The following is a 13,009-nucleotide window of genomic DNA, read 5'->3' on the forward strand; positions in this document are numbered from 1 at the left end:
AGTAAGCCACAGAATTATCAAGCAGCATTTTTCATGACAATCCACTTGCCTGCAGTATACACCACATACTAAAACAGTACAATGATCTGTCTTTCCTTGTCTGTTACTCCTCTCTGTGTACTCTCTCTCTCTCTCTCTCTCTCTCTCTCTCTCTCTCTCTCTCTCTCTCTCTCTCTCTCTCTCTCTCTCTCTCTCTCTCTCTCTCTTTCTGCATTGCTTCCCTGTTCTCCAGGGAGGTTAGACACAGGGATGTGGGACCCCACGAATGTGGATTGGGGAGATGTGCCGGTGTCCCCACTGCCTCCTGTCACCAATGGGCCACCAGAGGATGTGGGCACCTTCCCCAAGTGTACTGTGCTCTACAACTACACGGTGAGAAGAGCGCTGCTGTCTGTGGCTTATAACAGATACTTAATTTGCCTAGAAACTTATGTATATGAGAGAGAGAGAGAGAGAGAGAGAGAGAGAGAGAGAGAGAGAGAGAGAGCACTATAGCCAGGAAATAGAGAGAAATAAAATTGGTCTTAATAGACTAAGGAATCGAGGGAAATGACATTATTCTGGGCAATGGCAGAAAAAAGAGAGGGTAATACAGAAAGCCCCCACACTTGGCGAATTTCGCTGAGCACGAGTTCTTTATACCACATAAATTGACTAAAGAATGCCTCGATCAGTCTTTGGTCATTACCAAAGTCCCTCTTTTGACCCCTAAAATACCACCTTTCAAGCTGAAATCAAATCTTTTGCCTTCACATATTAGAACACATGTACAAAACAGACCAATAAACAATATATAAAGCTAATAACACATGATATAAAGGCTGTAACTCCTGTTTTTCCACCCATTAACCTCATCTACTTTTGTCCTTGCCGCCATCACCATTGTCCTTACCCCCACCGGTACCACCTGTTGTGCTGGTAGAGGCCATGTTGGCGGTAAATCGCTAGAATTCGTTCCCACGCTTGCAGAACAGAGGATAGCACCAACGAAATGGCTGAAGGGGATTCACTGCATTCTGATAAGTTTAGAGAGAGGTCTTACATCACCAGGGAGCCGCATGGTTCACTGTGCGGCCACCAGGAGACTGCCAAGTTTGAATTCAAATCGCCAAGCGAGCACTCGGGGGTGGCCACCCTACCGCCAAAAGTTAATTTCACCAAGCTGAGATTCACCAAGTGCGGGGCCTTACTGTATAATTTTTTTTAAGATGAAAAGACAAAGTTCACTAGTGATCACTTAAGTGACAAGCAGTGATGAGGGATGGAGTGATAAGATGGACAGGGAATAGTGTTAGAGAAATGAGATAAAAAGACTAACTGATCTCATCAACATATTATTGTGGTATTTTGACCCAATAACTTAGTTACTTTTGCCTTTCCCTCATGCCACACAGGCCCAGAATCCCGATGAGCTCACCATAGTTGAGAATGAAGAGCTGGAGCTGATGGGAGAGGGTGACGGGGATGGCTGGGTACAGGCCCGGAACTACAAGGGAGAGGTGAGTCACAAAGAATGTTGTTCCTTCCTGGCTGATGTGTGTAGATGGGCAGGATAATGAACAGATGGGTTTTATAGCTGGTGGAATAAATGTGGCAAAGTGTATTCTTAATATCTTATGTTGTGGGAACATCTTAAATGATTGGAAGTGTGGACGGAACCTTTTCCAATACAGAATCCGACCGACCCTGAAAAAAAAGTGAAGTATTTGGTGTATATCTTACTAGAAATACCAGAGTGGGTAAAGAATTGACTTTATGCTGTTTTTTCTGGTATTCTTAAAGGGGAAGCATTAGTCATATTCCTATAATGATTGCTTCATGTATGTATATTAATCTCTTTTATTCTTTTGTTTTATTTCTCTTCCATTCTACATCTTTGTACCTATGCATTTGTTTTATTCAATTTGTGTTTGCTTTGATTTATTCTCATTATTTTTTTGTAATGTGTGCTGGAAACTTACCTTTTTCCTCATCCCTCACATGCCCTCTCCCTTTCCTTCACCAGGTTGGCTACATCCCTCAGAACTATATAGAGATGGAGGATGCATCAGCTGGTGGTGTTGTTCCTGCAGCAGCTCTGCCAGCTGCTGAGCCTGCTCAGGAGGTCCCAACCACTGCACCGGCACTTGAGACGAGTGATGCTGCTGCCATCTCTTTCTCTACCATAGAGTACAACTTAGAGGTGAGTCATGAATCATTAGTTAGCTTGACTGTCATCATTATTGTCATCACTGCCCAGTATTCTCAGTGCATCATATATGGTGGTTAAGTGATAGGAACCAATGTGAACCCCCCTCTGTGTATTTTTATTATTTTTATTTTTACTATTCTGTAGCCCTTAAAGGGAGATCTTAGCCTAGTGTGCCAATAAATTATTATTAACATTGATATAAGTCATCATGATGGATGGCAGCAAGCAAGTAATAATCTGTTAAGGCTGCAGTGGCACTGAGTATGCACTGCAACTTTGTAATTTGCATATTTCACTGGGTAAAATAAAGGAAATTTTTCCTTAATGTCTGATTACCTTTACCAGAGTAGCAACTCTTCTTGTTGAGCTGTAAAATAGGATGTTTTTGTGATACTTTGTAACTTTTGTCAGCAACAGCCTTATCCTAGTGCAGTTTTTGCAAGCATAATATTTATTCTCTGTTCATACTTTTATTTGAACAGGTAGTTCATGAGTTAATGATCACAGAGTAAATTCATCATGGTTATACTTTGCTCCTCTTTCAAATATGTCTTTTTATTTGCCAAAATTTGATTTTTTTTTCTATTTTGCTACTGTCACTTTTTTTTAGGTCATACATAAGATGTGACTTATTTCTATTCTATTATTTACAAGTTCAAATGTTCTTCACATCAAGATGTACCGTAGTACATTTGAAAATTATTGAATTTAGTAGATAATGTAACATTGTTTTTATGAATCTGAGAATCACCTTTGCTATTCACCTTGGACTATTTACATTTATCAAAATTTTGTTACCTATTCCTAGTCCTTCATCTCTTCCTGAAAACCACCCAAAGATGTTATATTTCATCATATTTTCATTCATTTACCTTCGATTATTATTTGTAAATTAAACATGTAGTATGTAAATATTTATGAATATTATTTTTCAGTATTTTAACTCAACAGTTTCATCTTTGTAGTAGAGAGTTTGTGTCTGCCTGAGTCGACCACTGTAAAGGAAATGAGTCGAGTCCATCACTATGTAATAAATGTTTTCAAGGTTCCTCCCATTCACCTCTAGTGTTTGCTCCCATAGTAATAAACTCAGGTCTCCCATCTCACAAATTGTATGTGGTGCATTTTGATGCATCCTGACTGACCACAAATTTTCATATTGGTTTGACCCCCACAGTGACTTGTCTGATAATTCCTCAGCATGTGAGGTTTGGTAATTGTTCATTATCTTGTTCAGAAATCCTTGTGGTAATATCACAGTCCAAAACAATCAGACCTTCATCCACAGAGATTCACTATAACTACAGACTGTAATTAATCATTCACTGCAGGAATTGACAATAAGTCACTGGTACAATATCAAGTCGTGATGCATATATGCAAATGCAGATATAAGTTGTATTGTCATCACAGTCATTATTTTCATTACAATATATTCTTTGTGTACGCATTTTGAGAGGTCTCACCTCCCCCACCTTCTTTTGCCCACAAAGTAGATGATGACATTGGCCCTTCCTCCCTGTACCAAGTGATTGTGTACTGCCCTCAGAGAACTGACCTCACAGGTTTTCTTGATTTCATGTTATTGAGAGAGAGAGAGAGAGAGAGAGAGAGAGAGAGAGAGAGAGAGAGAGAGAGAGAGATAGGAATGCCTCCAATGTAATTATTCCATCTTACTGCAAGTTTCCTCCATATCTCCTTCTGTCCCAAAATCCACATGTGTCTACTATCCCATCCCCCCTTTTTTTCTTTTATCCACCCTTCCCCATCACACTCAAGCTGGATGAGGAAGTGGCAGCTCCCGTATCTTTCTCCTCCATGGATTACAGTTTCGAGGTGGGCACTGATCATCATCTGCTCCCTGCCACTGCTCACTCTCCTCCCTTGCCTTCTTCCTGAAACTCTGTAACTCCCAGCCCTCCCCTCTTTCCATTCCCCTGATACTCCTTCCCAACTATCTGGCCTCAGTATGAGTGCTGCACCTTCCAGCCAACTGACACTTGCCTCAGATTGTTATCACATTTGCCATGTCTACCTTGTCGATGTAAGAAAGTGGAGATGAAGATTAAGAATGTAAATACAGTACCTCAAAATCAATACTAAGTCTTCTGAACACAGCCTTAGTGGTCTTCAAGTATGTTCTGTTGGCTGGGATGCTCAATGCAACCCCCTCCCCAGAGATGGCTGGAAAACCCTCATAGCTTGACTGGCTGAGACCTTTACAGGATCCATAGATGAAGCCTAAGAATTGAAAGCTTACCCAAGCATTGATGTGGCTTCTACCCCACAGGAATGATTGTTCCAAAAGCTTGTGCAAATGCCTCAGCCACTGAACTAAACATTGGATTATACATCAAACTATCTCCATGAGTCATGGAGGTTGCAGAAGCTGAAAATTACCCTGAAATTGGAATATTACTCTTTGTACAATTGATTACAGCCAAATTACTCCACCTTTATGTACTAGAAATTGCAGTGCCTTTCTGCTGATGAATTATTCAACACCCCTCTAAAATTACAAACCTTAGCATTACAGTGTTCTGAAATTAACTGATATCACATAGAAAAGATTTAGTGCATCCCTGGCCAAAGTACACTAAGTCTCCTTCCACCCAAGGCATGCAGACAGAAAGCCAAGAAGGAGAAAGATGGTCCTGGCTTAGTCCCTCCCAGGCAGCTGTTGTAGCCGTGTTGTCTTTGCATTAACTCCTCCCTGACACCTTCCCTTCCTCCATCTATCTGTCTCTCCCTCCCTTCCTCCCTCCATTCCCTCCTTTTGCTCCTGTTCCCAAAGCTGCACTGAGATGAGTCAAGCACATGTTTATACACCACAATAGAGAGAGAGAGAGAGAGAGAGAGAGAGAGAGAGAGAGAATATAGCTAATTCATTATAAATTCAAATAGGTAAATACACACACACACACACACACACACACACACACACACACACACACACACACACACACACACACACACACACACACGAGAGACATGGTCGAGGGCGGATGCACTGGCGCGGTTCCAACGATCAGCTGATCTTCACTACATACCTGTTGTATAGTATTTACAGTGGCCTGGGCCTGGGTGATCGGTGGTTCCATTGCGGCTGTGAACAGGTGACCGCAAAGGAGTATGAGAAGATTGTGGAGCTAAGGGATATAGTTGCATGGAACTGTAGGATGTGCAGAAGGCAACAAAGAGAGATGAAAACAATGGTGAGAGAATTAAAAGAAGAGAATATGATTCTAAAGATTAAAAATGAGGAATTACAAGAGAGACTGCTGGCACTGGAAAGTAAAGTAGAATCAATAGAAAAGGGAGTAAATATAGAGGAAACCCTAATTGAAGAAATTTCAGAAAAAGTTTTAGAAGTTGTTAGAGAAGAAGATAAAAGGAATAGGCTTAATAACCTTGTCTTGTATGGTGTTCACGAATCCGGTAAGGAACAAGGTTATGAGAGAGAACAGGACGACAAGGAGAGATGCAATGAAGTATTTGAAATAGGAGTGGGAGTGAGAAATGTGGAAATAGAAAAGGCAATAAGACTTGGTAAGAGGAATGTGATAGGTGATGGCAGAGGTCAGTTAGTAAGATTAAGGTATGTTACAGAGAAATTTGATATACTGAAGAAGGCAAAAAACTTAAGGAATGCAGAGAGTGAGAGATTAAAAAGCATTATGATAGCCCCTGATATGACCAAAAAAGAACGAGAGACAGATATGAACTTGAGAGAGGAACTGAAAGTGAAAAAGGAGAATGGAGAAACAGGATGGTATATCAAGCGCAGAAAACTTCTGCAGAAAATTTTTTAGGTAGGGATCTTAAAAGAGAAGTGAAAGTAAAACTAATAAATATACAGGGATTAACAAGAGCAAAAAGTTTGGAAGTGGAAGAACTATTGAAAGAGGAGATGAATGAATGTTGCAATGTATGTTTGGTAGAAACACAACAGAAGTATAAGAAGGTGGATTTTTCAAAAGGAGTAATGTGTGTGGAAAAAATTAGCGATATGAATGATAAAAAAGGAGGACTATCAGTGTTGATGTATGAGCGTGATGGCTGTGATATTTATGAAAAGGAATGTGATAACTGTGATATTTTGAAAGTAGAAATTAAAATAAGGAATGTTGTGATAATTATGCTATTTACATATATACATAGATGTGTCTGATAAAGAACGTAATGCAAAAATAATAAAGAAAATTGGAGAAGAACTTGAAAAAGTCCAAGACGAGGAGATGGTTATTTTATTAGGAGACTTCAATGGACATCTTGGATTTATAGGACCACAACCTTTAAATTATAATGGAAAATTAGTTTTAGATATTATGGAAAAATGGAATATGATACTATTAAATGGTGATCAGAAATGTGAAGGGGAGATAACAAGGAGGCAAAGAAACATAGGAAGTGCAATTGACTTCATGTTAGTTAATGAATCTATGTACAAGTATTTTGAAACTATGGTCATTGATGAAGAAAAAGGTATATTTGATTTGTCTGATCATTGTTTATTGGAGTCAGTATTCAATATAGATACAAACCAAGAAGGGAAACGAACAGAAGTTTTGGAGAGAGAGTATTATAAAACAGACTGTGAAATATTAAAGGAGCAATTCTTGAAAAGAATGCAGGATGACACAGAAGAAATAAATGGTAGGGGAGAAAATATAGATATGAAAAAAACTAGAAATGCTAATAAAGGATAATGCAGACGTAACCCTTAAGGTGGAAATTCGTTAATTTGGTCAAAAAAATTGAAAAATTGGAAACTTGGTACTTGGGTTCGTCTCTGGAGAGGGAAGCCATGGCTGAAGTTGCCAGGCACATAACGCACTGCTTACCTGGTAATGGCGGGTTTAAAGGGCCGGCCCTTTCAATACCCAAGCGTGCATACGCCCCTTTTTCTTCTAGTCTTTGTTTTGCTTGTATTTATTTTTTTTTGAGCTGTTTTATTTATTTTTGCGTGATGTACGATAGTTTAGTATCAGGCAGTGAGGGTGAGGAAGACGCTACTCCTCAGTACCAATCGATACAGCCTTAGGGAGTGCGTGCGTGCAGCCTACCTGTTGATCGTATTTTACACGTGTTGGGTTCCCAAATTGTGACAATGACGTGTAAGGCCATGATGTAACATGGCCTGAAACTATCTAAACAGCCACTACCAGCCTCCAAGCAGTTGTCAAGGGATTATGTAAGTACATATCTGAGTTTGGTACATATTGGAGTGAGTTATTTTTTTTTTTTATACCATGTGGGGTTTTCACGGGAATTTATGGGCTAAAGGGGATACTTTTAGGGTACCTCCTATCTTAAAGCCCACCTGCTAGAAACCGTTGCCCAGTGAGGAAGCGAGTTATGTGGGGGTTTTGAAGATGTTCACAGAAAAATGCGTTTTTCTCGACTTTCAGTTTTTCAGCATATACTGTTGAATAACTTTCAGTAATTGGTCAATTTCAAAAATTTTTCCAGCAAAATGATCAACAACCTCATCTTAACAAATGCTAGCATGATAATGCATGAACTCACTCAAATAAATTTACAACAGGCTTATAAACTCAAATTTTTGATGAAAAAAAAAGGTAACAATTTGGCGTGTAATGAAATTGTTATAACATAGGTTATGTGTATGCCAATGCTAACATTTATTTGTTGTTATGTATATTATATGTGGTTAAGAGGAAATTGCCACACTGTTATTAGTTTTGATTTTATAATGGTATTTTGAATTATTTTCTTATCGCCGAAAAAATATTTATTGCAAAAAAACTACGCCACATTTGTGTACCAAATTAACACTGAAGACGTACACCATAAACGTACACCTTGTGTATAAATATTATTGAATTCGGTGAAAAAATAGCAATGGGAGAGCCAAAAAACCGATATTGATATCGAGTCATCGAATTACCACCTTAAGAAGAAATATAGGAAAAAGGTCACTTTTTTTTATAATAAGACAATCGAAGAACCAGTATGGATGACTGGAGAGATTCGGAGAGAAATTAAATTAAGAAAAAATATAATAGGCTGAAAAGAAATGCAAGCAATATAAACGAAAGAGAGCATTATGAGGAATTGTACAATAAACAAAAGAGGAAAGTACAACAGAGAATAAGGGATGCAATGACTATACATGAGAAAAAGATTACTAAAGAAATTAAAGAAGCAAAGGATTCTGGAAAGAAAATGTGGAATATGATAAATAAATTAAGGGGAGTTAACCAAAAGGAGGAAAAGGAAATTGCAGTTTATGATGAGGTAGGGAACAGGATAGACTGGAATGTATTGCCTGAAAAAATGATAGAATATTGGAATGCAATATACAGAAAGCACCCAAATGAGGTTAATGAAGAATGGAATGAGCAAATTAAAGAAGAATATACTGCTGAGATAAGAAGGAGAGAAAGAACCCCTAGAATAGTGTATGGAAGGAGAAATGAAATAACACTAATACCAGAAAACCTAAAAGAACACTATGATGCACTAAGAGGAAATTTGGAACCTGATGGTACAGGAAAATTAATGATTAACTACACTGCTGATGACCGAATACAATATTTCCCTAAACAAATACTGGAACATATGGATAGTTTAGAAGGTACAGTAATGTGGCAGCAAGGTAAAGCAATAGGGTGGGATGGATGGAGGGAAGATGTGAAAAGTGCACTAAGTAAAATAAAAAGTAGAAAACAACCAGGTCCAGATAAGATAAAAGGAGAAATATTAAAATGGTTTAAAGAAAATCCAACGTGTTTGCAAGCCTTAACAATTTGCCTAAATCATGTCATAAATAAAAATGAAATACCAGACGAATGGAAGATATAAAAAACAGTAATGATTGCCAAAACAAATAAGCCAAAAGTAAAAGAGCACAGACCAATAGCCTTACTATGAATTTAATTAAAGGAAAACTCTTGGAACACATTAACCCTTAACTTCCGGCGGTCGTATATAAACGTTTGCGTCAGAACGTCCGAAGTGACGGGATTCGTCCCAGTAATCAAGATTTTTCCCGGCGTAATTTTAAGTCTCTCGCGCGCTCTCTTGAGGCGGATGGTGAGTAGAAGTATCTGGCATCTTTTACCACACAAGTGTTTCCACAAGAGCTCCTAATTTTAGAGGTAACTGAACTGTTTTCCCGTTTTATGGGCGACACTTGGCAACTCCGTGACGCTGGGTAGAAAGGTCAGTGATAACAGCGAAGGATCGGGTCAGATTGTAAATCACCATGGAGCAAGGCAGAACCCTTTACTTAGCAGTGGTTCTGAGCTAGAAGAAAGTGACAGTGAATATATAGAAGAAGAAACTGGGGAAAGTGAAGAGACTAGTAGTGAGGACACGGATGTAGAGCATCATTCACCTGCTTTCTCAGGAGAACAGACAGAGAGACAGAGACTCTTACACAGTATAAGTGACAGTGAAGGCAATAATGATGAAGAACAGACTCCAGATAATGTGTCAAGGACACAGAGTGTTTCTAGGAGACGCAGGCATGCGCGTGCTCCTCGCGTTCTGGGGAGACGATCAAGGGGGCGTGGCAGAGGTGGCGCGAGACCCCGACCTGTCTTTCAATGGAGGGAATTCAATGATGATTTTTTCCCAGTTATGCCTGATTTATCTGTGTCTCCTGGCATAACAGCTGAATTCCCTCCTGTGCAACACAATTGTGACTATTTCATGGCGTTTCTCAGTGATGCTTTCTTGGACCATATCATGTCAACTTTTTCATTATCTTCCATTATAATAAATTAGTAGAAGGTAACTCATCTGAGTCACACACGCGGGCCTACACACATCAACACTTGTCAGAGAGAGAGAGAGAGAGAGAGAGAGAGAGAGAGAGAGAGAGAGAGAGAGAGAGTAATGCTTACACACACACACACACACACACACACACACACACACACACACACACACACACACACACACACACACACACGTGTCTCAGAAATCAGTGATATACACACACACACACACACACACACACACACACACACACACACACACACACACACACACACACGTGTCTCAGAAATCAGTGATAATATGTCCTTCCTTCCTCCTCTCTCTCTCTCTCTCTCTCTCTCTCTCTCTCTCTCTCTCTCTCTCTCTCTCTCTCTCTCTCTCTCTCTCTCTCTCTCTCTCACACACACACAGAGAGAGAGAGAGAGAGAGAGAGAGAGAGCGCGTCGCTCTCCGGGCTGTTCCTCTTGACTGGTCACACCATGCCCGGAGGAGGAAACTTTGATAAGGCAATAACTAAACTCTCAGACGTCATATCGAGCTGGAAAGTACATCATTGTATTCAGAATAACACAGAGAAAATAATTATCAGTATTCAAACTGTGTTCTGACAATTTTTAGGTGTACCATTTTTCCCCGTCATTAGACAGGAAAAAATATTTTAATCCCCGGAAGTTAAGGGTTAAGTCACTTGCATAAATAAATGTATTCCAAGCAGGATTTACAGAAGGCAGACGACTAGAGGATAATTTATTCATTTTAAACTATTGCATAGAAAATAGCAAACAAAGGAAACAGGAACTAGTAATTACAACTATAGATTTTGAAAAAGCCTTGGATTCTGTAAACAGAAAAGAGTTAATAAAGGTGTTAAAATACTATGAATGCAACCCCAAGATAATAGACACTACAGTGAACCCTCGGCTATCGCGACTTCGGCTATCGCGTTTTATTGCTATCGCGCACACATGAAAAGCTCCTAAAATTTCATTATCGTGACCTCAGATGCCTGCTATCGCGCGCCCCGCCATGACGTCATGGAATATCTGAGCGCTCATTGGCCAAAACCGCCTTCCCACCAAGATCAATTCGGCTATCACGTTTTCGGCTATGGCGCGGCTATTTCGGCCCCAATTGGGCGCGATAGCCGAGGGTTAAGTGTATAGTAACACTATACACAAATGACAAAACACAGATGTTCTTGGGCCAGATTAAAGTTGGGGATGTCACAGTAAGCAGTGGCATACGACAAGGGTGTACAGGATCCCCACTGCTCTTTGTGCTACTTGTTAATCATATTATTAAAAAGATAAATGAAAGCCACATGGGATTTAAAAACAGTAAACTATACATTCCAGTATTGTTCTATGCAGATGACGGGCTTCTATTATCAAACAGCAGGAAAGAAATGGAGCAGATGATAACTTTAGTGACAGAGACTTCTGCTGAATGTAGGCTGAACATCAATATACAAAAGAGCCAATGTTTGATTATTAATAGTAAAGAACCCAAACCAGAAAAGATAAAGGATATTGAGGTAGTAAAAGAAATTAAATATCTAGGAATAAGGATTACAGAAGAAAGAAAGCATATGAAGAAATATAAAGAAATGAAAATTGAATTGGCAAGAAAAATGTCAAATTTAGCTTTTTCAGTGGCGGCAAGATCATGTAATAAAATCTTAATAGGAAAAACATACTGGAAGAGTGTAGTGTTGCCAAGTGTACTCACAGGAGGAGCAGTAGTGGACTGGAATAAAACAGAACTGGAACAACTACAAAGAATAGAAAATAAAGTTTGGAGGCATATTTTAGGAGCACCAAATTATGTGGCAGAAGAGGCATTACAAGGAGAAGTAGGAAGTGCCACCATGGAAGAAAGAGATATAAAAATTGAATTATGCTACGCAAAACATGTATTGAAAGGAAATAATGATTTATTAAGGGAAATAATACAAGAAATGAAGGAAAATAGTAAAGGAAGTCAGTGGCTTAGAATAATAAAAAGGTATATGAAACAAGTCAACATAAGCAATATGGAAGAATTAAATCAAATGACTGAAGAGAACATGAAGGAGAGAGTAAGGATATGGGGAGAAAGGAAATGGAGGGCAGGAATGGAAGGAAAATCAATGTTGAATATGTACTTTATGAATAAAAAAGAAATCAAGGAAGAAAACATATATGATAATACATTTAAATATAAATTATTGTTCAGGTGCCGAACCAATTCTTTACAACTAAACTGGAGGAAGAGGTTTAGTGGAGGGGAGGAAAAGTGTGACATCTGCCAGGAAGGAAAAAGTGAAACACTACAACACTTTTTATTACACTGCCAAGGACTAAAAGACATCCGCAGCAGATATGCAATTACAGAAGACACCATATTAGAAAAAGTTCTTTTGTTCAACCCAGTAAGTGAAGGTGAAATAGAAAAATATACACTGTATGTGGAAGAACTTTGGAAAACTAGAAAAACAAAAAGTGACTTAGCCCTGACCCAGCCCTGAAGCAAGAAAAGAAAATTGCGCTGCCGTTGCAAAGGCAATAGCGCATCTTACATCTATCTATCTATCTAGTGTGGACTCATTTTTTTTTCTTCATGAAATCAATTATTAAGGAATGATGAGTGAAAAAGAGATTCCATCAAAATGCAGGCATGAGAATAGAGAAGGGGCTGATGATGACTATGTTGGTGAGGGAGAACGCGTATTCGAAGGGTTCGATACGACGACTACTTCACTACTTAAGAGTGTTGAATATTGAATGTAAGCTAGATAAATTGATAAAGGAGAATATGGAAATGAAAGAGAATGAAGAACAGGAAAAGGAGTTTATAAGACTGAGAGAAAGGATAAGAAAAGTGGAAGAAAATGAAGCTAGGCTAAGAGCGGAAAACGAAGAACTAAAAAAGGAAGTAGCTAACTACAAAAAGCAGATGGAAGAAGGACTCGGTAAAGTCGAGAAAGAAAAAGAGAAGCTGAAAGATCTAGTAAACAAGGAAGAGGAAAGAGTACAGAACGTGATTAAAAAAGAAGCACAAGCATGGAGAGTCCAAGATAAGAAAGATAAG

General features: G+C 38.9%; 1 protein-coding gene across 24 annotated transcripts in view; it reads left to right on the forward strand.

Moving 5' to 3' along the window:
* The window catches only part of LOC123518142 (protein nervous wreck-like), a 164,839-nt gene that overhangs the window by 99,744 nt on the left and 52,086 nt on the right, over nt 1-13,009 (forward strand). For 21 of the 24 annotated variants that reach the window (XM_045278811.1, XM_045278820.1, XM_045278819.1 and 18 more), the window contains 4 exons: nt 233-372; nt 1,395-1,499; nt 2,006-2,182; nt 3,971-4,027. In XM_045278811.1, the coding sequence (XP_045134746.1) occupies nt 233-372; nt 1,395-1,499; nt 2,006-2,182; nt 3,971-4,027 (479 nt within the window). The remainder of the gene's footprint in view (nt 1-232; nt 373-1,394; nt 1,500-2,005; nt 2,183-3,970; nt 4,028-13,009) is intronic. The other 3 variants (XM_045278815.1, XM_045278816.1, XM_045278812.1) reach the window with 2 other exon arrangements.

The sequence above is a fragment of the Portunus trituberculatus genome, chromosome 43 (genome assembly GCF_017591435.1).
Source record: "Portunus trituberculatus isolate SZX2019 chromosome 43, ASM1759143v1, whole genome shotgun sequence".
Lineage (NCBI taxonomy): Eukaryota > Metazoa > Arthropoda > Malacostraca > Decapoda > Portunidae > Portunus > Portunus trituberculatus.